General features: G+C 47.3%; 1 protein-coding gene across 4 annotated transcripts in view; it reads right to left on the reverse strand.

Annotated features, from left to right (window-relative positions):
• Nucleotides 1–26,450, reverse strand: part of PCDH11X (protocadherin 11 X-linked) — a 1,518,547-nt gene that overhangs the window by 1,123,725 nt on the left and 368,372 nt on the right. Inside the window, exons 4-5 of one of the 4 annotated variants that reach the window (XM_075323066.1) lie at nt 6,825–6,914; nt 1,906–2,706 (exon numbers count right to left, since the gene is read on the reverse strand). The exons of 2 other annotated variants lie outside the window; for them this stretch is intronic. In XM_075323066.1, coding sequence (XP_075179181.1) covers nt 6,843–6,914 — 72 coding nt within the window. In that variant the 3' untranslated portion in view covers nt 1,906–2,706; nt 6,825–6,842. Of the gene's footprint in view, nt 1–1,905; nt 2,707–6,824; nt 6,915–26,450 lie in introns of those variants that run through there. One more of the 4 variants, XM_075323067.1, reaches the window with a different exon arrangement.

The raw sequence follows: 26,450 nt of genomic DNA on the forward strand, positions 1-26,450 counted from the left end.
CTGTCTGCAGGCAGCGGACCCCCTATTGTATGAGATCAGTATCGGTCGTCTGTCTGCAGGCAGTGGACCCCCAATTGTATGAGATGTCATGATCAGAACTCCGGTGGACCTCATACTGGGCAGATTTTTGTTAGGGCGCCCAGGTCTCAAATCTTTCTGTATGTCCTTGATATTGTATGGTTCTAGTCACACGACCAGTTGTCATATATTTCTCATGGATTCAATATTAAAGGGAATGTGTCACCACTTTGACCTTTTTACACTGCTAATATGGACATACAGGTTATAGAATCCTGACAATAGTGTTACCTTTATGCCTCATATTAGGTGACTTGTTGTTGAAAAATCATCTTTTATCACTTTATGTAAATGAGCTCTTCCAGGCTATGGGGCGGATGCAGAAGATAACTACACCTCCAGAGATTATTATAAATAAATGGGGTGTTACCAGAGTGATGTGTGATGGTTATGGGCGTTACCAGTGTAATGTGTCATGGTTACGGGCGTTACCAGTGTAATGTGTCATGGTTACGGGCGTTACCAGTGTAATGTGTCATGGTTACGGGCGTTACCAGTGTGATGAGTGATGGTTACAGGCTTTACCAGTGTGATGAGTGATGGTTACAGGCTTTACCAGTGTGATGAGTGACGGCCGCTCTCTGCTCTCTCTGCAGAGCTGTGTGTGATTATAGCTGACACTTCTGCAGGTGCCCCTTGCTTCAGCCTCCGCTCACAGACAGGCAGGGCTGCAACATTGTTGCAATGAAGCAGAGCTCAAGGAGCTGCAAAAAAATGTGTTGGCAAGAAATAGACACATTTAATTTCTCCTGTTCTGTGTCAGCTATCGATAACGCCCCATCTATTTAAAGTAATCTATGGAGGCGGAGTTATCTTGCAGGCAGCATCTGCCCCATAGCCTGGAAGAGCTCATTTACATAAAGTGATAAAAGATGATTTTTCCACAACATGATATCTGATATGAGACATAAAGATAAGATTATTGTCAGCATTCTATAACCTGTATGTTCATATTAACAGTTGAAAAAGGTCAAAGTGGTGACACATTCCCTTTAAATAAAAACCTGGATCCATTACATATGAAGCGATTACACTTTGGTTTCCATTTTTTCTTTCTTTTTAGCAGTTGATCCACTTTTACTTTCACCTCTAGTGTTTTATGCTTGAGTTGTGCCTAAAAACAGATCTGTTAACAGATGATAATCCATTATAATTCGTCTCTCAAAAACTTGAATCTTAAAAAACGCGATCCAGTTGCTGTTTTTCTTACCAGAAAATAAAAAGTTTGCAAACTATTTTTTTCATCTAGCTAAAAAATAACCAGGTGTCTGCAGGAAAGGGGCAAAGAGATATTTTCGGGCATTTCTATCCCCATGTCCTGCGCTGTTATTTCCACTTTCGTCATCTGAAAATGGATCTAAAAACTGAAAATAAATACTGGACGTGTGAGGAAAGCCGTATTGTTACTACAGGTGTAGCTATGATAAGGCCCACACTGTGTCGTGTCATTTTGACGCTTATTTTCAGAAATCTGCAGCAAAATCTGCATGTCCATTGTGAAGCCAGCAAAGTCTATGAGAATTCAGAAGTGCTGTGCCCACGTTGCTTATTTTTCCCTTGCGTAATTGATGCAGATTTGGTGCAGGAAAAAAAGAAATCTGCACCGAATACGCAAGAGAAAAGTACTCAACGTGAGCACAGCAGTTCTGAATTCTCATAGACTTTGCTGGCTTCACAATGGACATGCAGATTTTGCTGCAGATTTCTGAAAATCTGCGTCAAAATTTGCAGCGTGGGCACAGGGCCTTAGGCTAATTCTTGTAAATGTGACTTTTACCAATGTAAGACAATGTGCGATGTGCAAAGCCAAGATAAAAATACGCCATATACTTTAAAAAATGCAGTCACTTTATTGAGCAATATATGTTAAGGGGAACACCATATTCCTTTAAATACTCTTCCGGATTAGAAAAAGAAAAAAAAACCAAAAAAACAAAAACATGATTTATTTTACAGAATACAAATCGTTTCTCTGCTCGTATAATCTCTCATATTTTGTATATTTCTTTATGAAAACTATAGGGAAATCCAGCAAATTAGCAATCTGTTAAATGACACGCACGTCTATTAAATGTACATTATAATAAACAGATCTTTAAAAAGTTTGTGTATAAAGAACATTACATTTTGTGTTTTTTTACATTGATGCATATGTTTTATTGCTCCCTATTTCAATATTAACAACCAGATTATATAAATAAAAATAAATAAAATAAAAAAAAAGCCAAGAAGCAAAAAAAAAAAAGAAAAAGAAAATAAAGATATATATTTGTACAAGCAATATTTGAAAACAATGCACTATTTTATTTATAACCATCCCTCCAAGTGAGCGATGGGGAAGAGTCTTTGTCATAGTTCTACCTTGGTTTTGATGACTACAGTATGACACAAAGTGTGTTGTTGTCCTTGGAGGATTGATAATGGATGACGTCTTGCCCTGGATGCCTTTCATTACGGGTGCTGGAATGGGGTCGTCTCCACATCCAAATTAAAGTCTTCGCCGATGATCAGATTCAGGAGAAAGGTTTTTTCTCGTGCTGTTTCCATATTCCATGTTTGCTGGTTAAACCTCATTGTGTGTGCAAACGATCTCAGTACATGACCTCAGACGCGGTGACGTTCTCAGAGCTGGCAAATAGAGAAACAGCATGAGAAAAAGTCCTTCCCGAACCATTTCACCAAATACTATATGGTCATCATTATCATTACAAGCTTATTCAGTCATTTTACCAAACACTACACAGTCATTGAGCGGCTTCACCCAACAACATCGTCAACATCATAATCATTAGTCACTTTATCATGATTGTTAAGTCATTAACTAAATTTACCCAGTGCTACATGCTAATTACATTAATCTATCATAGACATTTACGGAAACACTTCATCATTGTCTTTTCTAGTAGAGAAAAAAATATGGCTCTTCCAAAAGTCTAGGTGCCCGGATTGCGCCCCAATCCTTAGTGTACAATAGAAAGAAAAGCCGGCGCTCAGAGATGGAAATGCTGCAAAAGTCGAGACTTTAATTTCAATCGTCCAACATAGATTTTGTGTAGTAATTGTTGCGACGTTTCCGTCTGACTCGACCTTTATTGAACTTACACAATATTGGTGGTTAGTGGTGCTTCGGGGAGCGTGATTAGCACCATACGTTAGTGCGACATCGTCACTATGGATGAGGACCATTGAAATAAAAGTCTCAACTTCTGGAACATTTCCATCTCTGAGTGTCGTCATTTTCTTTCTATTGTAAAGTTCTTACTAGGCCATTGTGTCAGTCTCACATATCATGCCCGGTATTGTTTGGTAAACTGATTCGTAATCCATATACGGCAGAGTTTCGCAATCAGGTCATCAAAGTTCTTACCAGACTCTGCCGTACGTGGTTACAGATCGGTGACCAACTTTCTCATTGGGTCATTAGCATCGATTTCACAAGTCGTGTACAGTAGAGATCTCGAGTAAGAGCATTGGTCAACAGATTACTAAACTCTACTGCGCAAGGTTTATGAATCAGCAGATCATCATCATTGCAAGGTCATTGGGTCAGTTCTCCAAACTTACGAGTCAGTTGACCAACTCTCCTACTGGGTCACTGCATCCGGTTCACAAGTGATGTTCAGCAGAGGTTGGTAAACTGACTCAATGACCTAGGAAGAATGTTGATCAGCTGATTAATAAAACACGCATGGTAGAGTCTTATATTCAGTTGACAAAAGTTCTTACTAGGTTCATGGTGGACACTAGACAGATTTTTTTCTCTAAATGGAAAATACATTGTAAAACTAATTTTTATTTATTTATTTTATTTATTTATTTAGTTATTTATTTTTTATTTGAGGGACAGAGGGGCTATGTAATTTGTTTCAAAGGAGGGGAAGTGCTTAGCTAACAATTATGGGAAACCGTGACAATAACTGTTATTGCTGAAATCACTACATTCATTAAAGGGGTTCTCTGAAAAAGAGGTAAAATGGCATCCCTGGTATAATTGAAACAGCAGCCGGTCCTAGTGAAGTGTCATGATGGGCTGCACACTGAAGACATACAGCTCCCAAGGCCTGTGTGTCACTGACAAGAGCTGGATCACATATCGAGTAAAGAATAAAATGTAGACTTATCGATCTCACCCACAAAGCTCTCCACAGTGCTGCACCGCCCTACATCTCCTCCTCATCTCTGTCTACCACCCTGCCTGTCCTCTCCACAGTGCTGCACCGCCCTACATCTCCTCCTCATCTCTGTCTACCACCCTGCCTGTCCTCTCCACAGTGCTGCACCGCCCTACATCTCCTCCTCATCTCTGTCTACCACCCTGCCTGTCCTCTCCACAGTGCTGCACCGCCCTACATCTCCTCCTCATCTCTGTCTACCACCCTGCCTGTGCCCTCCACAGTGCTGCACCGCCCTACATCTCCTCCTCATCTCTGTCTACCACCCTGCCTGTGCCCTCCACAGTGCTGCACCGCCCTACATCTCCTCCTCATCTTTGTCTACCACCCTGCCTGTGCCCTTCACAGTGCTGCACCGCCCTACATCTCCTCCTCATCTCTGTCTACCACCCTGCCTGTGCCCTCCACAGTGCTGCACCGCCCTACATCTCCTCCTCATCTTTGTCTACCACCCTGCCTGTGCCCTCCACAGTGCTGCACCGCCCTACATCTCCTCCTCATCTTTGTCTACCACCCTGCCTGTGCCCTCCACAGTCTTGCAGCCTCTATATCTCCTCCTTATCTCTGACAACTACCCTACCCATTCTCTGCACAGTTCTGCACCGCCCAACATCTCCTCTTTATTTCTGTCTATCAGCTACACCTGTCCCCTCTACAGTTCTGCACCACCCTACATCTTTTCCTCTTCTCTGTTTATTGCCTACCTGTCCTCTCCACAGTTCTGCACCACCCTACATCTCCACCTCATCTCTGTCTACCAACACTTACCTGTTTTCTCCACAGTTCTGCACCACCCTACATCTCCACCTCATCTCTGTCTACCAACACTTACCTGTCTTCTCCACAGTTCTGCACCATCCTACATCTCGTCCTCATCTCTTCTATCGCCTACCTGCCCTCTCCACAGTTCTGCACCGCCCTACATCTCGTCCTCATCTCTGTCCATCACCTTCTTGAATTCTCAACAGTTCCGCACCGCCCTACATCTCCTCATCTCTGTCTATCACCCTAGCCATGCTCTCCGTTCTCCTAATGACCTAAGACTGACATCCTCTATAATCCGAACCTCCCACTTTGGCATCCAAGACTTCTCACAAGCTGCGCAAATTCTCTAGAATATATTACAGTTAGTTATATTAATTCCCATTTTTAAGTGTGCCCTAAGTGTGCATTTTTAAGACTGGACTATTGCCTCACTTATTTAACTATTCCTGTTGCCCTTACAAAAATGTCTCACTTATCTGGTCCTTATATCATCATTATACACCCTGCATGCACTATATAGGCTTCTATACCTATACCTGTACATACTGACTGGTAACCAGTTCATGCATCGTTATGTGACTCCCCTATATATTATACTGATGGCTGGACTAGACACTACAAGGACTTTATTTTTACCCTTTGTATCCCCATATTTCCTCATTGATTGTAGCTTGAGAGCAGGACCCTCACTCCTCCTGGTATCTGCTGTATTATGTATTTACTCTATAATGTCTTTATTTTTTGTACAAGCCCCTTCTGAAATGTAAAGTGCAGAGAAATATTTTGGTGCTATAGAAAAAAAAAAGTATTATTATCACAACTGGCAGCTGATTGAGGTATTTGTGATACAGCTGGCTGACTGAGGTATGTGATACAGCTGACTGACTGAGGTATGTGTGATACAGCTGACTGACTGAGGTATGTGTGATACAGCTCTTGTGAGTTGAATCTCAGGTCTCGGGAGCAGTATATCTTCAGTCAGCAGCCTGTACTGATATGTGACTAGGATGGGCTGCTCTTTGAATTATATCATGGATACCATTTTATCTCATTCTCTGAGAACCCCTTATAGAAGTTGATCATAGACAGAAAACTAGTTTACTTTAAATTAAATGATTATTAATAATAAAGTACAATCAAATCTGCCATATTTGATGATTTTCTCATACTTTACTAAGCTACTTTGTCTTCTTGCTATTACCACCCATGGGCAGCTATCCTGTAAGGCAATGTACGGCTCAGCCTGAGCAATGTCATGTGCTCCGGCTCTATAATGCATCACACATTGACTTGCAGAGTATTTACCTACAGGTGGCACTAGGGAGACCGTTTTCTTCCTGCATGAGGAGAGCCAAGTTCTATATTACTGACATTGTAAAGTTGCCAAAGTACAAAAGTCATATTTTAGGCAACAATGAGCAACTGGTCACAGATATAATTATGCATGAATTTAAAGTTTTATCTGGAGTATAGAAGCAATTAAAGAGGAGCAATTGCTAATTTGTGGTCAATATCTGATCACGATGCCCTATTGATGGTTAACATGACTTAGACGTTTATTCAAAAATATGGTTTTAAGGTTAATCCTTGACTTAAAATCCTTTGTTTTGGCTCTGAAGCTGTGTAATGGGATGTAGCCACATACGGCCCAATGACACCCACTTAGCATGAGCTACACAAATTGCCAGAGAGTCAGCAGATTTCCTATCCGGGCACTAGAACGTAAGAGCTAAAGCCTTCTAGTGTTCAAGCCTGCAGTGAACGTCTACCAGAGGAAAGTAAAAGGTTCTGAGGATATGGAGCACTCACCAAGACAGCAAACAGTGATCAAGACACTGCTGTAGGCTGCCCAACATTAACTGACGCTGCATTGTCAAGTATCCAGTGAAAGCGAAGGGGCTGAAATAAAGGGAAGAGATGAAGGTGAAGTACAGTTCACAAAAAAGGCACGTCTACAATTCTGAAAAACAGCAAACTCCAACAGTGGTCTCCAACCTCGGACCCTGCAGCTGCAGCAAAGCTACACCTCTAACCAGGCTAGAACACGTAGCTTTACTGCAACTAGAGAGACCGATGGAAGAACATTTCCATAAACACAGAACAGTATATTGTACATTGTCCCAATTCTGTATAATTGTGTGATACCAGAAATCCATGAATTCAGAAGCTCCAGGAGTCCAATCACCAAGTACCCGACAGCACAACCCTGCAGGACCATCGGCTGCACAACCCTACAGTGGAAGTGTATGACCATCGGCTGCACAACCCTACAGCGGGCATACAGGACCATCAGCTGCACAACCCTACAGTGGGCATACAGGACCATCGGCTGCACAACCCTACAGCAGGAATGCAGTACCATCGGCTGCACAACCCTACAGCAGGAGTGCAGTACCATCGGCTGCACAACCCTACAGCAGGAGTGCAGTACCATCGGCTGCACAACCCTACAGCAGGAGTGCAGTACCATCGGCTGCACAACCCTACAGCAGGAGTGCAGTACCATCGGCTGCACAACCCTACAGTGGACGTGTATGACCATCGGCTGCACAACCCTACAGTGGGCATGCAGGACCATCAGCTGCACAACCCTACAGTGGACGCGTATGACCATCGGCTGCACAACTCTACAGTGGGCATGCAGGACCATCGGCTCCACAACCCACAGTAGGTATATGCAGTACCATCGGCTGCACAACCCTACAGCATGAGTGCAGTACCATCGGCTGCACAACCCTCCAGCAGGAATGCAGTACCATCGGCTGCACAACCCTACAGCATGAGTGCAGTACCATCGGCTGCACAACCCTACAGTGGACGTGTATGACCATTGGCTGCACAACCCTACAGTGGGCATGCAAGACCATCGGCTGCACAACCCTACAGTGGACGTGCAGGACCATCGGCTGCACAACCCTACAGTGGGCATGCAGGACCATCGGCTGCACAACCCTACAGTGGGCATGCAGGACCATCGGCTGCACAACCCTACAGTGGGCATGCAGGACCATCGGCTGAACAACCCTACAGTGGGCATGCAGGACCATCGGCTGCACAACCCTACAGTGGGCATGCAGGACCATCGGCTGCACAACCCTACAGTGGGCATGTAGGACCATCGGCTGCACAACCCTACAGTGGGCATGCAGGACCATCGGCTGCACAACCCTACAGTGGGCATGCAGGACCATCGGCTGCACAACCCTACAGTGGGCATGCAGGACCATCAGCTGCACAACCCTACAGTGGGCATGCAGGACCATCGGCTGCACACCCCTACAGTGGGCATACAGGACCATCGGCTGCACAACCCTACAGTGGGCATGCAGGACCATCGGCTGCACAACCCTACAGTGGGCATGCAGGACCATCGGCTGCACAACCCTACAGTGGGCATGCAGGACCATCGGCTGCACAACCCTAAAGGGGGCATTCAGGACCATCAGCTGCACAACCCTACCGTGGGCATGCAGGACCATCGGCTGCACAACCCTACAGTGGGCATGCAGGACCATCGGCTGCACAACCCTACAGTGGGCATGCAGGACCATCAGCTGCACAACCCTACAGTGGGCATGCAGGACCATCGGCTGCACACCCCTACAGTGGGCATACAGGACCATCGGCTGCACAACCCTACAGTGGGCATGCAGGACCATCGGCTGCACAACCCTACAGTGGGCATGCAGTACCATCGGCTGCACAACCCTACAGGGGGCATTCAGGACCATCAGCTGCACAACCCTACCGTGGGCATGCAGGACCATCGGCTGCACAACTCTACAGTGGGCATGCAGGACCATCGGCTGCACAACCCTACAGTGGGCATGCAGGACCATCGGCTGCACAACCCTACAGTGGGCATGCAGGACCATCGGCTGCACAACCCTACAGTGGGCATGCAGGACCATCGGCTGCACAACCCTACAGTGGGCATGCAGGACCATCGGCTGCACAACCCTACAGTGGGCATGCAGGACCATCGGCTGCACAACCCTACAGTGGGCATGCAGGACCATCGGCTGCACAACCCTACAGTGGGCATGCAGGACAATCGGCTGCACAACCCTACAGTGGGCATTCAGGACCATCGGCTGCACAACCCTACCGTGGGCACGCAGGACCATCGGCTGCACAACCCTACCGTGGGCACGCAGGACCATCGGCTGCACAACCCTACAGTGGGCATGCAGGACAATCGGCTGCACAACCCTACAGTGGGCATGCAGGACAATCGGCTGCACAACCCTACAGTGGGCATTCAGGACCATCAGCTGCACAACCCTACCGTGGGCACGCAGGACCATCGGCTGCACAACCCTACCGTGGGCACGCAGGACCATCGGCTGCACAACCCTACAGTGGGCACGCAGGACCATCGGCTGCACAACCCTACAGTGGGCATGCAGGACCATCGGCTGCACAACCCTACAGTGGGCATGCAGGACCATCGGCTGCACAACCCTACAGTGGGCATGCAGGACAATCGGCTGCACAACCCTACAGTGGGCATTCAGGACCATCAGCTGCACAACCCTACCGTGGGCACGCAGGACCATCGGCTGCACAACCCTACCGTGGGCACGCAGGACCATCGGCTGCACAACCCTACAGTGGGCATGCAGGACCATCGGCTGCACAACCCTACAGTGGGCATGCAGGACCATCGGCTGCACAACCCTACAGTGGGCATGCAGGACCATCGGCTGCACAACCCTACAGTGGGCATGCAGGACAATCGGCTGCACAACCCTACAGTGGGCATTCAGGACCATCGGCTGCACAACCCTATCGTGGGCACGCAGGACCATCGGCTGCACAACCCTACCGTGGGCACGCAGGACCATCAGCTGCACAACCCTACCGTGGGCATGCAGGACCATCGGCTGCACAACCCTACAGTGGGCATGCAGGACCATCGGCTGCACAACCCTACAGTGGGCATGCAGGACCATCGGCTGCACAACCCTACAGTGGGCACGCAGGACCATCGGTTGCTTGGAGAGTGAAATTTTGTGGTTATAGATTTTTTATATTTAGAAGTAAATGTTGAGAAAAGTAAAAGCAGAAATCTGCCTGATTGCACGGAGGATTCCTGTCGGCTGTGACAAAGGCTGCAAACCCTGTCCAAGAATAAATGTCACATCTTAAGAGCAAATAGAAGAAGTAGACACAATGACAGGGAGGAAGACAGAAGAGAAGACACATGCGGAAGCTCCAGCGTCTGCCCTGCACTAGTCATCAGAAATCTGGACATAATTAGCAAGAAAAAAACCTTCAAAGGATGAAATCTATAGAGTTACTGTTTTATATATATACTATAGTCAGAGCCAGAGATGCAGTCACAATGCTTATGATTTCTTGGCACATTAGTGCAGTGCATTATGGGCCCTGAAAAACTAGTTCTAAGGTTACATCTTGTGACTGTCACAGAGGAGTAGATGAGCAGCACGGTGGATCAGTGGTCAGTACTGTACAGTGGCTCAGTGGTTAGCACTATACCAGGGCTCAGTGGTTAGCAATATACCATGACTCAGTGGTTAGTACTATACTATGGCACAGTGGTTAGCAATATACCACAGCTCAGTGGTTAGCACTATACCATGGCTCAGTTCTTATAACTATACTATGGCTCAGTGGTTAGTGCTGTAGTCTTGCAGCATGATGGTATTGGCAGGGGCATTACCTATAATAATACAGGGGTTGCAATCGCAAAAGGGCCCCTGGACACTAGGGGGGGCATAAAAAGTTCCCTTTGTCCCAAATAAAAAGACTAATATGGATTTAATGGACATGGACTCTGGATTATTCTGGAGTAGTGGACAAAAATTTTACAAGGTTCATTGGTAATGGTGCAAAACCTTCAGGAAGAGAAAGCCCATGGTCTTAATAATGAAAATTTAGGTATTGGAGACAAGAGCTGGATTCAGCTTCCCGGATTATCAGGCTTCCTGGATTATCAGGCTTTCTGGATTATCAGGCTTCCCAGATTATCAGTCTTTCTGGATTATCAGTCTTTCTGGATTATCAGTCTTTCTGGATTATCAGTCTTTCTGGATTATCAGGTTTCCTGGATTATCAGTCTTTCTAGATTATCAGGCTTCCTGGATTATCAGTCTTTCTGGATTATCAGGCTTTCTGCATTATCAGGCGTGGAGCATTTCTCTGTATCTGAATGTCCTGATTCACGGTTAATATATCCTGAATTACACTGTATATTGTGTTAGTGGCTCGGACACAAGATCAGAGGTTGCTGTTGGTATCAGCGATGATGAATTTTGCCAGAAAAATCAATATAACTACAACATTTATTATATGGATACAGACGGCTGCATAATCCCAAGAGGAGCCGCGCCTGGGATTTATAAGATGTAACGTCCTGGAGGAGTCGCATCTATTATCCACAATGAGCAGAACTCATCACTTAGCGCAGCATGACAGCGACAAGGCGGAACTGGGACCAGCTTGTTTTTGGGACTGGTGAGGATCCTGCTGAATCCATCAACCTGTCCGGCCTCAGAACAGCACTTGCAAGCTCTATAGATAAGAACTTGTAAGTGCTGCACTCCGTAGCAGTGAAACACCACTGATGCTGCAGAGCTGGCCGGTAATATAGGCAAAGAACAGTAAACTATCGAGCCAAGTAACCCTCTGTGCTTGAGAACAGAAGATTTTTAATAATTAGTAAATTGCAAATGTGTTAGTTGTTACAAGTATTTTGCATTTTTCCCCCCTATAAGATGATGAGTCAGAAGCTACAATCTATTGTGTAAGAAATGTATTAACGCAATTCTCTGCAAGTAAAAGTGATACCTGACAATGATACAATGTGTAAAAGTATTTATTTATTGTTCTAGATACAATAAAGCAATTTGCTACATTGTTCTAACCTGAGAGAAAAGAACAAATACAAGTGAGAAGCCAGAAATCCAGCAAAAGGCAAAGAGAGTTAAAAGATATAAAGGAGAGGTGGTGCTCACACACACGAGGGGCGCAGGCTGTGACCGGTGCAGGCTGTGACCGGTGCAGGCTGTGACCGGTGCAGGCTGTGACCGGTGCAGGCTGTGACCGCAAGTACACAGAGATTCTCCCCTACAAGCGAAGCCGCCTATCTTTATACACACGGGCCTGATTTATCAATCCTGTGTCTTTACACGCTGCGACATCACATCGTCGGGGTCACGTCGTTAGTGTCGCACATCCGGCGTCGTTAGCGACATCGCAGCGTGTGACAGCTAGGAGCGATGATCAACAAGTGCAAAATCGCCAAAAATCCTTGCTCGTTGACACGTCGCTCCTTTCCTTAATATCGTTGCTGCTGCAGGTACGATGTTGTTCCTCGTTCCTGCAACAGCACATATCGCTGTGTATGACACCGCAGGAGCGAGGAACCTCACCTTACCTGCCTCCACCGGCAATGCGGAAGGAAGGAGGTGGGCGGGATGTTACGTCCCGCTCATCTCCGCCCCTCCTCTTCTATTGGACGGCTGCCGTGTGACGTCGCTGTGATGCTGAACGAACCGCCCACTTAGAAAGGAGGCGGATCGCCAGCCAGAGCGACGTTGCTAGGCAGGTGAGTCCGTGTGACGGGTCCAAGCAATTTGCCCGTAATGCATAACTGACGGGGCGGGTACGCACGCTAGCGATGTCGCTGCATGTAAAGTGGCCTTTAGACTGGACAGACTTAGACAAGACGCACTTGATACGTGTCAGATTTAGACTAGTTCACGCTGATTGCTTAATCTAATTTTAAGACTTTCTAGCCTAAGTTTACACCACATATTAGCTAATTACTTTATTTAAAAAATGTACAGCACAATACTGGCACATTTTTTGGCGCACTATATTACAAGTTAGGACACCTCCCCTTTGCATATATACCACGCCCTGTTGTCATTCAAGGCACAGGACGTGTTTAAAACATGCAATAAACATGGTCCAAGAGAGGGTTTTGAGAGAGGTTTTTTTTTACATAAATTACACCAGAATTCTGTCGCGTTTAGCTGAATAAATCTCTTGCAGTGTATGGCGATAGATAACGTGCCTAGAGGAGAGCGCATAGGAGTGGAAAGGAATTCTATACTCATCTCTACACATGACGCGGTATCTGCATCGCACCACGGCCGCCACACTCAAAATAAAAGAAACGATTTACAGAAACATTTGCAACAATTATGCTGCACACTAACAACGTGGACTAGTGAGGCCGACGTCACACATCCGACTCTTACCATCCAAGTACAGACCGCGGTCACCGGACCTGGACTCAGCAGTCAGATATATATTTATGAGGCTAATAGTGGGAAGATGGAACACGAAAACAAAAAAAATGAGTCGGTAAAGTGGGAGAAAGTGATCATGTGGCTGCAAGAAGGAGGTCGACTAAAGTGAAATCGAGATAAAGAGATGAGGATTACTAAGTAGAAATGAGCAGAGAAGCAACATTCAAATTCGCCTTTTCTTGCGCTCTTTCCTTTTAGTGCGCTCTTTCCTTTTCTTGCGCTCTTTCCTTTTCTTGCGCTCTTTCCTTTTCTTGCGCTCTTTCCTTTTCTTGCGCTCTTTCCTTTTCTTGCGCTCTTTCCTTTTCTTGCGCTCTTTCCTTTTCTTGCCGTCTTTCCAAGGAAATTCAATTCACGGAGAAGTTATTCTCTGCAAACTTACAATCCCTTATTCTCTGTTGTCTCCAGACCAAGAGCATAATGAAAGTAAGATGTAAAAAAAACAAAACAAAGCATTCTTATGCCACCGCTCACCTCTCCGGCGCTGCCGCTCCTCACCATGACCCGTCCGGTCCTCAACGCTTCTTCTAATCCTCTGTCACTTACACTGGAATCTCACATTCAGCCGGATTATGCACAAATGTGAGGACAGTCACACTGTCATGATGTAACAACATGACCGGATAGATTTCGGAGAGTAACAGAGGGGCTAGACCACAGGGGTGCGAAGAGTAACAGAATGACCGGACCGGATGGGTGTCGGAGAGTAATAGAGGGGCGTGACCACAGGTGTGGCGGAGAGTAACGGAGTGACCGGACCGGATGGGTGTCGGAGAGTAAAAGAGGAGTCAGATCGGATGGGTGGCAGAGAGTAACAGAGAGGCCGGACTGGATGGGTGGCAGAGAGTAAAAAAGAGGAGCGGGACCGGATGGGTGGCAGAGAGTAACAGAGAGGCCGGACCGGATGGGTGTCGGAGAGTAAAAGAGGAGTCAGACCGGATGGGTGGCAGAGAGTAACAGAGAGGCCGGACTGGATGGGTGGCAGAGAGTAAAAAAGAGGAGCGGGACCGGATGGGTGGCAGAGAGTAACAGAGAGGCCGGACCGGATGGGTGGCAGAGAGTAAAAGAGGAGCCGGACCGGATGGGTGGCAGAGAGTAACAGAGAGGCCGGACCGGATGGGTGTCGGAGAGTAAAAGAGGAGTCAGACCGGATGGGTGGCAGAGAGTAACAGAGAGGCCGGACCGGATGGGTGTCGGAGAGTAACAGAGGGGCTAGACCACAGGGGTGGCGGAGAGTAACGGAGTGACCAAACCGGATGGGTGTCGGAGAGTAACAGAGGGGCTAGACCACAGGGGTGGCGGAGAGTAACGGAGTGACCAAACCGGATGGGTGTCGGAGAGTAACAGAGGAGCCGGACCGGATGGGTGACAGAGAGTAACAGAGGAGCCGGACTGGATGGGTGGCAGAGAGCAACAGAGGAGCCGGACTGGATGGGTGGCAGAGAGTAACAGAGAGGCCGGACCGGATGGGTGGCAGAGAGTAACAGAGAGGCCGGACCGGATGGGTGGCAGAGAGTAACAGAGAGGCTAGACCACAGGGGTAGCGAAGAGTAACAGTGTGACCGGACCGGATGGGTGTCGGTGAGTAATAGAGGGGCTAGACCACAGGGGTGGCGGAGAGTAACGGAGTTACCGGACCGGATGGGTGTCGGAGAGTAAAAGAGGAGCCGGACCGGATGGGTGGCAGAGAGTAACAGAGAGGCCGGACCGGATGGGTGTCAGAGAGTAAAAGAGGAGCCAGATCGGATGGGTGGCAGAGAGTAACAGAGAGGCCGGACCGGATGGGTGTCGGAGAGTAAAAGAGGAGCCGGACCGGATGGGTGGCAGAGAGTAACAGAGAGGCCGGACCGGATGGGTGGCAGAGAGTAAAAGAGGAGCCGGACCGGATGGGTGGCAGAGAGTAACAGAGAGGCCGGACCAGATGGGTGTCGGAGAGTAACAGAGGGGCTAGACCACAGGGGTAGCGGAGAGTAACGGAGTGACCGGACCGGATGGGTGTTGGAGAGTAAAAGAGGAGCCGGACCGGATGGATGGCAGAGAGTAACAGAGGGGCTAGACCACACGGGTGGCGGAGAATAATGGAGAGGTTGGATCAGATGGGTGGCGGAAAGTAACGGATGGGCCGAATCACATGGGTGGCGGAGGGTAACAGAGGGGCCGGAGAGGTGATTGGTGAAGTGAGTATAAGGGTTTTTTAACCTTTGGATCACCTTTTATAGGTCAGATTAATGGAGGCAAGCAGCTGCCACGCTTCTTAATCTGTGCAGAATTAAGTTACAAAAAATACACATTTTGGAAAATATATGTTTGATTGTTTTAAATTTGAGCAAAATGTATTCACTAATCTCACTTACTAAGCTGCAAAGCACTGGAAAGCCAATTTCATAAAAGTTCTAAAATTACTAGAAAGTTACTGTTTCGTGTAAACTGGAAACATTCTTTGCATACAACGCCTACATTTACAATATGGAGTTCCCCTTTAAGGACTCCAGCCATGTTGTCAGTGCAGAGGAGAGTGTCACTTCCTGGCAGATGAAGATTTCATGGAGTAATTGCCGAGAAGTCCCGGCGGTGCTAGTCAGAGGCCGCCAGGACAAATACCGCATTAATGTGCCTCGGAACACCTCCTTGGCTCGTGATTTATGGAGAGGGGCCGCCATGTTCCTCTTCTTTAAAGTTGGCCGTATAAGATGAAATATATGAATTCTTTGGCTCTGATACAATGTCTCATATGGTTCAATTAAATCAGCAGAATATAAACAGATGACCGGGGCCAGCGTCGTATATTCTCAGCATTTTACGGCCACACGAAAAAAAAATCATGAATCTGAAATATATCAACTAATGATGTTTAACGCAGTGGAACTAATTATCAGCCGTATATGTATATAGGGTGCTCGGGGCGAGATTAATAAACTGTGGGACCTGGCGGCCAGTAAAAGCAATCCTCGGATTTGCAAAACGTTCAATATCCGTCTGCGATCTGCAGCTCCTGGCATGTACCGCTGCGCCCGGTGCACTCGCACTGACAGGTCAGGCGGCAATAGTGACGGGTCAGCGACGGGCGCTAGTTAGACTCTTAAATGCAATAAAACTGGTCACTTAAACGACAATGCTGCGCTATTATTTACCAAACAATAGATTGTGGCACATTTCAAAGACATAATGTATCTGGACACGGGCGCATCCTACACATTTTACTCTGTTGTATTCTGTCCCCCTCCTTTATAAGTGAGCGCCGTTCCTGGGTACATCGCCTGGAAATATATTTCAACCCTTGCAACTATTTGATTAGACGCCATGTAATGCTATATTTTGTCAGTAGTGGTTGCTGCATGGAGAATGTATGAACAGATCAAATCATCTTGTTATAACAGCTGATTGCTGCAGGTTACAACGCCCAATCTTTCAGTAAAACAGGCACTTTGTAATCTAAATCGCTTCCTATTTCTCTATTTTTACCTCTGAAGGTCACATGCAGTGTAAAGAATGAAGGACATTCACAAACTTGCAGCTTGCAAAAAACAACCACTGAGTACTAAACCTGCAGCTTGCAGAAAACAACCACTGAAGCTAACAAAAAACAACCACTGAGTACCAAATCTGCAGTTCACAGGAAGCATCCACTGAACCCCAAACCTGAAGCTTACAGAAAACAATCACTGAGTATTAAGCCTGCAGTTCATAGGAAGCATCCACTGAACCCCAAGCCTGAAGCTCATAGAAAGCACCCATGGAGCTTAAAACCTGCAACTCACAAGAAGCACCCACTGAGTCCCAAGCCTACAGCTTTCAAAAAGCACACACTGAACTCCAAACCTACAGTTCGCATGAAGCACCCTTGAACCACGAAGCTGCAGCTCAGAGAAAGCACCCACTGAACCACAAACCTGCAGCTCACAGGAAGCACCCACTGAACCACAAACCGGCAGCTTGCAAAAAGCACCCATTGAACCCCAAACCTCCAGCTCTCAGACAGCACCCACTGAACCCCAAACCTGCAGCGAGCAGGAAACACCCATTGAACTAGAAACCTGCAGCTTGCAAAGAGCACCCACTGAATCCAAAATCTTCAGCTGGCAGGAAGCACCCACTGAACCACAAACCTGCAGCTCAGAGGAAGTACCAACAGAATACAAAGGAAGTACCAACTGGATACCAAAGCTGGAAGCACCCACTGAACCCCAAACCTGCAGATCACAGGAATTGCCCACTAACCCCAAACCTGCAGCTAACAGAAAGCATGCACTGAACCCCAAATTTGCAGCTCGCAGGAAACACCCACTGAGCTGATAACCTGCAGCTCCACAGTGATGATCAGTTGGGTTGAAAAAAACAAAACAAAGCAGGAATCAGGCAACATCATTTAGCAAGTTTAACCACTCCAGGAGCACAAAAGCGGCAAACACCATCATATTTCCATAGTAATGCTGTACAAACCCTTTACATTAAACAGCCTATAGCTGCGCAGCCCTCCCTGGTATTAAACAGTAATATATTATACGTTAATACATAGGTTAGAGCCATTTCCTGTAAATGTGAATCATTCTTAGCGGCCATTCTCCAGCCCAAGCCATTAATAATCCCGCTACTCCTCATAGTGCAGAGAAATGAAATGTTTTTGCCCCTAATGTTCAATTAAGTTGCGCTATAAAAATGATAGATGCGGAGGTTTTATTGCTGCGAGCGGATCCCCCCGCCCATCCCCCCGCCCATGTAACTGCACATGCTATGAAGGACCAGATATTGGTTCCCTGGAAATATCCGCTATAACCTGCCCGGTATATTCCGACCCTACACAAGAATCAATGCCGTGCACCACACCTAATGCAGCCTCCCCGGGGCTCCCACGTTACCAACGTGCAGCGTCCACAGAATGCAGAGTGCGGCGTGCAGAGTGGGGCGTGCAGAGTGGGGCGTGCAGAGTGGGGCGTGCAGAGTGCGGCGTGCAGAGTGGGGCGTGGAGCGTCCGCAGAATGCAGAGTGGGGCATGCAGAGTGGGGCGTGCAGAGTGGGGCGTGCAGAGTGCGGCGTGCAGAGTGGGGCGAGCAGATGTGACCATCTGTGAATGGAATATCTGCAGGAAGAAGCCGCCGCCGACCACTGCCTGATGCACTCTGAGGCCTGATGCACTCTGAGGCCTGATGCACTCTGAGGCCTGATGCACTCTGAGGCCTGATGCACTCTGAGGCCTGATGCACCCTGAGGCCTGATGCACCCTGAGGCCTGATGCACCCTGAGGCCTGATGCACCCTGAGGCCTGATGCACCCTGAGGCCTGATGCACCCTGAGGCCTGATGCACCCTGAGGCCTGATGCACCCTGAGGCCTGATGCACCCTGAGGCCTGATGCACTCTGAGGCCTGATGCGCGGGAAGCAGCTCCTGTCCTTGCTGAGAATGGGCTGATTTATTTTCCTTTTTACATTTCAAGAGAGATGGAAAAGTAATTAATGCCTAAACATGCGCAGCATCATGTACGGAAACGTGAGGAGCCACGACGGACTGGAGTCTGCTACAGGTGGAGCGGAGAAAGGAAACAAGGTGCTGCAGGTGGAGCGGAGAAAGGAAACAAGGTGCTGCAGGTGGAGCGGAGAAAGGAAACAAGGTGCTGCAGGTGGAGCGGAGAAAGGAAACAAGCTGCTACAGGTGGAGTAGAGAAAGGAAACAAGGTGCTACAGGTGGAGCAAAGAAAGGAAACAAGGTGCTGCAGGTAGAGCAGAAAATGGAGCAAGGTGCTACAGGTGGAGCGGAGAAAGGAAACAAGGTGCTACAGGTGGAGCGGAGAAAGGAAACAAGGTGCTACAGGTGGAGCGGAGAAAGGAAACAATGTGCCGCAGGTGGAGCGGAGAATGAAAACAAGGTGCTGCAGGTGGAGTGGAGAAAGGAAACAAGGTGCTACAGGTGGAGCGGAGAAGGGAAACAAGGTGCTACAGGTGGAGCAAAGAATGGAAACAAGCTGCTACAGGTGGAGCAAAGAATGGAAACAAAGTGCTGCAGGTGGAGTAGAGAAAGGAAACAAGGTGCTACAGGTGGAGCAGAAAATGGAGCAAGGTGCTACAGGTGGAGCGGAGAAAGGAAACAATGTGCCGCAGGTGGAGCGGAGAAAGGAAACAAGGTGCTACAGGTAGAGCGGAGAATGGAAACAAGGTGCTGCAGGTGGAGCGGAGAATGGAAACAAGGTGCTACAGGTAGAGCGGATAATGGAAACAAGGTGCTGCAGGTGGAGTAGAGAAAGGAAGCAAGGTGCTGCAGGTGGAGCAGAAAATGGAGCAAGGTGCTACAGGTGGAGCGGAGAAAGGAAACAATGTGCCGCAGGTGGAGCGGAGAAAGGAAACAAGGTGCTACAGGTAGAGCGGAGAATGGAAACAAGGTGCTGCAGGTGGAGCGGAGAATGGAAACAAGGTGCTACAGGTAGAGCGGAGAATGGAAACAAGGTGCTGCAGGTGGAGTGGAGAATGGAAACAAGGTGCTGCAGGTGGAGCGGAGAAGGGAAACAAGGTGCTACAGGTGGAGTAGAGAAAGGAAACAAGGTGCTACAGGTGGAGCGGAGAAAGGAAGCAAGGTGCTGCAGGTGGAGCAAAAAATGGAGCAAGGTGCTACAGGTGGAGCGGAGAAAGGAAACAAGGTGCTACAGGTAGAGCGGAGAATGGAAACAAGGTGCTGCAGGTGGAGCGGAGAATGGAAACAAGGTGCTACAGGTGGAGCGGAGAAAGGAAACAAGGTGCTACAGGTGGAGCGGAGAATGGAAAGCAGGTGCTACAGGTGGAGCGGAGAATGGAAACAAGGTGCTGCAGGTGGAGCGGAGAAGGGAAACCAGGTGCTGCAGGTGGAGTAGAGAAAGGAAACAAGATGCTACAGGTGGAGTAGAGAAAGGAAACAAGATGCTACAGGTGGAGTAGAGAAAGGAAACAAGATGCTACAGGTAGAGCGGAGAATGGAAACAAGGTGCTGCAGGTGGAGCGGAGAATGGAAACAAGGTGCTACAGGTGGAGCGGAGAAAGGAAACAAGGTGCTACAGGTGGAGCGGAGAATGGAAACAAGGTGCTACAGGTGGAGCGGAGAAAGGAAACAAGGTGCTACAGGTGGAGCGGAGAATGGAAACAAGGTGCTGCAGGTGGAGTGGAGAATGGAAACAAGGTGCTGCAGGTGGAGCGGAGAAGGGAAACAAGGTGCTACAGGTGGAGTAGAGAAAGGAAACAAGATGCTACAGGTAGAGCGGAGAATGGAAACAAGGTGCTGCAGGTGGAGCGGAGAATGGAAACAAGGTGCTACAGGTGGAGCGGAGAAAGGAAACAAGGTGCTACAGGTGGAGCGGAGAAAGGAAACAAGGTGCTACAGGTGGAGCGTAGAATGGAAACAAGGTGCTACAGGTGGAGCGGAGAAAGGAAACCAGGTGCTACAGGTGTAGCGGAGAATGGAAAGAAGGGGCTACAGGTGGAGCAGAAAATGAAAACAAGGTGTTACAGGTGGAGCGGAGAATGGAAACAAGGTGCTACAGGTAGAGCAGAAAATGGAGCAAGGTGCTACAGGTGGAGCGGAGAAAGGAAACAAGGTGCTGCAGGTGGAGCGGAGAAAGGAAACAATGTGCCGCAGGTGGAGCGGAGAATGAAAACAAGGTGCTGCAAGTGGAGCGGAGAATAGCAACAAGGTGCTACAGGTGGAGCAGAAAAAGGAAACAAGGTGCTACAGGTGGAGCGTAGAAAGGAAACAAGGTGCTGCAGGTGGAGCGGAGAAAGGAAACAATGTGCCGCAGGTGGAGCGGAGAATGAAAACAAGGTGCTGCAGGTGGAGCGGAGAAAAGAAACAAGGTGCTGCAGGTAGAGCAGAAAATGGAGCAAGGTGCTAAAGGTAGAGCAGAAAATGGAGCAAGGTGCTACAGATGGAGCGGAGAAAGGATACAAGGTGCTGCAGGTAGAGCAGAAAATGGAGCAAGGTGCTACAGGTGGAGCGGAGAATAGCAACAAGGTGCTACAGGTGGAGCAGAAAAAGGTAAGAAGGTGCTACAGGTGGAGCGTAGAATGGAAACAAGGTGCTACAGGTGTAGCGGAGAATGGAAAGAAGGGGCTACAGGTGGAGCAGAAAATGAAAACAAGGTGTTACAGGTGGAGCGGAGAATGGAAACAAGGTGCTACAGGTAGAGCGGAGAATAGAAACAAGGTGCTGCAGGTGGAGTGGAGAATGGAAACAAGGTGCTGCAGGTGGAGTGGAGAATGGAAACAAGGTGCTGCAGGTGGAGTGGAGAATGGAAACAAGGTGCTACAGGTGGAACGGAGAAAGGAAACAAGGTGCTACAGGTGGAGCGGAGAATGGAAACAAGGTGCTGCAGGTGGAGCGGAGAATGGAAACAAGGTGCTGCAGGTGGAGTGGAGAAAGGAAACAAGGTGCTGCAGGTGGAGCGGAGAATGGAAACAAGGTGCTGCAGGTGGAGCGGAGAATGGAAACAAGGTGCTACAGGTGGAGTAGAGAAAGGAAACAAGGTGCTGCAGGTGGAGTAGAGAAAGGAAACAAGATGCTACAGGTGGAGTAGAGAAAGGAAACAAGATGCTACAGGTGGAGTAGAGAAAGGAAACAAGGTGCTGCAGGTGGAGTAGAGAAAGGAAACAAGGTGCTGCAGGTGGAGTAGAGAAAGGAAACAAGATGCTACAGGTGGAGTAGAGAAAGGAAACAAGATGCTACAGGTGGAGTGGAGAAAGGAAACAAGGTGCTGCAGGTGGAGCGGAGAAAGGAAACAATGTGCCGCAGGTGGAGCGGAGAAAGAAAACAAGGTGCTACAGGTGGAGCGGAGAATGAAAACAAGGTGCTGCAGGTGGAGCGGAGAAAAGAAACAAGGTGCTGCAGGTAGAGCAGAAAATGGAGCAAGGTGCCACAGGTGGAGCGGAGAATAGCAACAAGGCGCTGCAGGTGGAATGGAGAAAGGAAACAAGGTGCTACAGGTGGAGCGGAGAAAGGAAACAATGTGCTACAGGTGGAGCAGAAAAAGGAAACAAGGTGTTACAGGTGGAGCGGAGAAAGGAAACCAGGTGCTACAGGTGGAGCGGAGAATGGAAAGAAGGTGTTACAGGTGGAGCAGAGAATGGAAACAAGGTGCTACAGGTGTTGCGGAGAATAGAAAGAAGGCGCTACAGGTAGAGCAGAAAATGAAAACATAGTGTTACAGGTGGAGCAGAAAAAGGAAACAAGGTGTTACAGGTGGAGCGGAGAATGGAAACAAGGTGCTACAGGTGGAGCAGAAAAAGGAAACAAGGTGCTACAGAGTGATACATTTTTTCTTGCCTGGCATCAGTGTGACATTATATGCAATGCGTTTTTAACATCATCTCTTACATTCTAGAATACTCTGTAAATTCTTGCTAGTTGTCAGAAATAATAAAGCAATCAATTATAAAGATACAAATTGATAGATAAAATAATAGAATAGTTAGCTGTCCTGCAGATAAAGTGTGACAGCCCGCTGTGTGTCCTGCACCCTTTCATGGCTTCCATGTGGCACTAAAGGGTGTGTGACCTGGTTTAACCCCTTCACCAACCGGCGATTTTTCATTTTCACTCTTTCCTCCCCTTCTTCCAAGAGCCTTAACTTTTTTAATTTTCCGTCAATATTGCCATATGATAACTTGTTTTGTTGGGGGACGAGTTGCACTTTTAAATGTAGCCATCAGTTTTACCAAATAGTGTACTGGAAAATGAGAAAAAAATAAATTCCAACTGTTGTGAAATTGCAAAATAAAAGGGCAATTGCATGATTGTTTTTGGGGGTCTTTTATTCCCCATGTTCATTATATGGTAACACTGAAGTGCTGGTATAATGCCTCACATCGGTACGAGTTCATAGATACCACACATGTATACTTTTACTTGTATCTAAGGCCGGTTTCACACATCCGGCTTTTTGCCGGTTTGCCGGATCCGGCGCTTTCCCATACATTGACTACAGTACAGTGACAGCGCAACAAGCGCCGGTCACATGCTGTCATGTGACCGGCGCATGTGACCCGGAAGTTACAGCGCTGTCACTGTACTGTATTGTCTGTACGGGAGAGCGCCGGATCCGGCAAACCGGCGAAAAGCCGGATGTGTGAAACCGGCCTAAGGGGTGAAAAACAATTCAGAAATTTGTCCAAAACAACATTGCGCTTTTGTCACCATTGTCAGAGTCCTGTATGGTTCTCAGTTTTGGGGATCTGGGGCTCAGCGATGGCTTATTTTTTGCATCTCGCCTGTTATTGCATTTTAACGCCAAATTGTGACAATCAAAAAACGTAATTTTGGCATTTGGAATTTTTTCATCCATCGCTCTGCAGTGTACCGATCAGATTAATTTATTTTATAGTTTGATAGATTGGGCATTTCTGAACGCGGCGATACCAAATATATATTTTCATTTTTATTTTATTTTCAATGGGGCGAAAGGAAGATGATTTGAACTTTTACGTTTTTTTACATTTTTTCAAAGTTTAACTTTTTTTTCAACTTTTTTTATTGTTTTTTCTAGTTCTCCTAGGGGATTTTATCACTGTCGTCTCTGATCGCTCTGATCAGGGAAAATGCAGTGTTCCTGTGGGCACTGGTGCACTGTCGGCTCTCACAGGAAATAAGTTATCATAGCATAAGAGGTGATGAGCTGACCCTGCGCTACCATGACAACCCATTGGCAACCCGTGATTGTGTCAGAAGACCGCCAATGGTGGTGGGGAATGGCACAATCCTGCTGCGGTCATTTAAATTGTGCTGTCAGATTTTGACTGCACAATATAAGTGATAAGCAGGCGCGGGTCGATCTCCAATAACTGATCCACCCACTCCTGTTAGCCACACATGTCTGCTGATCGGATCAGCAGACATGTGCGGGAATTACCGTGGGCTTGCCGCCGGAGCTCATGGTTACTGGGGGGACACAACCTAGGACATATTTATGCATCCAAAGTTGTGAAGGGGTTAACCTAATAAACAAATAAATAATTTTAAAAAACTACATGAGGTTCCCTCTATTTTTGATAGCCATCAAAGGTAAAGCAGACAGCTAGGAGCTGATATTATCAGGGTGGGAAGGGTCATGGTAATTGGGCCCTTTATAGCCTGAAAATAGCAGCCTGCAGCTACCGAAGAAGTGGTGCATTCATTAGATGTTTCAATTCGGGCACTTTGCCCGGCTCCTTCCGATTGCTTTGGTGTGGTGGCAAACCGGGTAATGGTTGATGTCAGCTTTGTAATGTCAGCTGGCATCAAGCCCAGGGATTAGTAATGGCAAGGCGTCTATCAGACATTGTGATTATTAAACCAGTAAGTATAAAGAAAAACACACACAATGAAAAAAATTGAAAAAACTCTCCCTCGCACTATCCCTCGTTCACTATTTAAAAAAAAACAAAAAAAAACCCGGCCCAACATAGTCCAGGGAATCCGACGTAATTAATAATTAACCGGAAGTTTCTGCCGCTGAAAGTCTATGTAATAGAGGAACATCGTGGAAACCGTTGGACGTCGGAGCTGGGAACTTTGTTTTCCAATAAATTGGTGAATGAGGTACAGTGTCTTGTTTTCATTTCTCTCTTTTTTTTGACTTTCTGGTTTCCATTTGTGGACTACGTTGGTCTCCATGGTCTTTGTTGGACCTGCATGCTTTTTTATTTATTTTTTTTAACAAATTGGTGAACCAGGGATAGAGTTAGGGTGTGTTTAGAGTGTTTAGGTAGAGAACATGAAGATATTTTTCCTTTCTTTCAGAATCTTCTTGTCTTTTTCAGGTTGGTTACTGCTCATCTCTGTGCACTCACCTAAATGTTTATAATGTATACAGATCTCTACATGCAAATATATACACGACTCAACATGAAACATTCTGCTCAGTGCACATGTGCAAATCATCAGTTTCTGTGTATTCACCAACCAACGATTGACAAGTCTGGAGAAGCTGCAGCCATGTGAGACAAGTCTGGAGATGCTGTAGCCATGTGAGACAAGTCTGGAGATGCTGCAGCCATATGATACAAGTCCGGAAATGCTGCAGCCATTGGAGGCAAGTCTGGAGACACTGTAGCCATGTGAGACAAGTCCACAGGGGCGTAACAATCACAGTCGTAGAGGTTGTGACTGCGACCGGACCCGGCAGCTTAGGGGCCCGGCACCTGCCCTGCAGGGAAGCAGCCGGCTCCGCTCAGTGAGAGAGGAGCTATGCTGTACCTGTGCTAGTTGTATTACAAGTGTCCGGCAGTGCTTGGCTATGCCCCCTCTAACCTCTTCCTGCCTGTGACCTCGGGCTCAGTGGCCCTGCTGCGTCGCCGGCTTCTAGTGTGTGGAGTGTGGTACTGCTGCCATTGTGAGCTGCAGGGAACCTAATGGTCAGTGCAGCCCCTTCCTTTCAATCCCTCGTCACTAGAAGTAGTTGGGACTGAGAGCAGAGGGAGGAGGACATGGCAGCTGCAGCATGAAAACCTGTGACAGCAGCTCAGCTCCCAGTCCTGTTCTGTGCTGTGGTCTCCATTTCCTGGTCATGGCTGTAGCCCTGTGATGGGGCAGGGATGTGAAGGTCCCGCTGCTCCTGGAGACTGACTTCAGAATAGGTAAGTATATGCAATAGTGTGCATGCAGTATATAGTGTGTACGTGGATAGTATATAGTGTATATCAGTGTGTATGGAGGTAGTATATAGTGTATATCAGTGTGTATGTGGGTAGTATATAGTGTATATCAGTGTGTATGGAGGTAGTATATAGTGTATATCAGTGTGTACGTGGCTAGTATATGGTGTATATCAGTGTGTATGGAGGTAGTATATAGTGTATATCAGTGTGTATGGGGATAGTATATGGTGTACATCAGTGTGTATGGATATAGTATATAGTCCATATCAGTGTTTATGGGATAGTATATGGTGTATATCAGGGTGTATGGGGATATTATATGATGTATATCAGTGTGTATGGGGATAGTGTATGGTGTACAACAGTGTGTATGGGGGTAGTATATGGTGTATACCAGTGGGTAGTATATAGTGTATGTGGGTAGTATTTAGTGTATATGAGTGTGTTTGTGGGAAGTATATAGTGTATATCAGGGTATATGTGGGTAGTATATAGTGTATATGAGGGAGTATGTAGGTAGTATAAAGTGTATATCAGTGTGTATGTGGGTAGTATATAGTGTATAGAAGTTGGC

Source organism: Anomaloglossus baeobatrachus, chromosome 9 (genome assembly GCF_048569485.1).
Source record: "Anomaloglossus baeobatrachus isolate aAnoBae1 chromosome 9, aAnoBae1.hap1, whole genome shotgun sequence".
NCBI classification, from domain to species: domain Eukaryota; kingdom Metazoa; phylum Chordata; class Amphibia; order Anura; family Aromobatidae; genus Anomaloglossus; species Anomaloglossus baeobatrachus.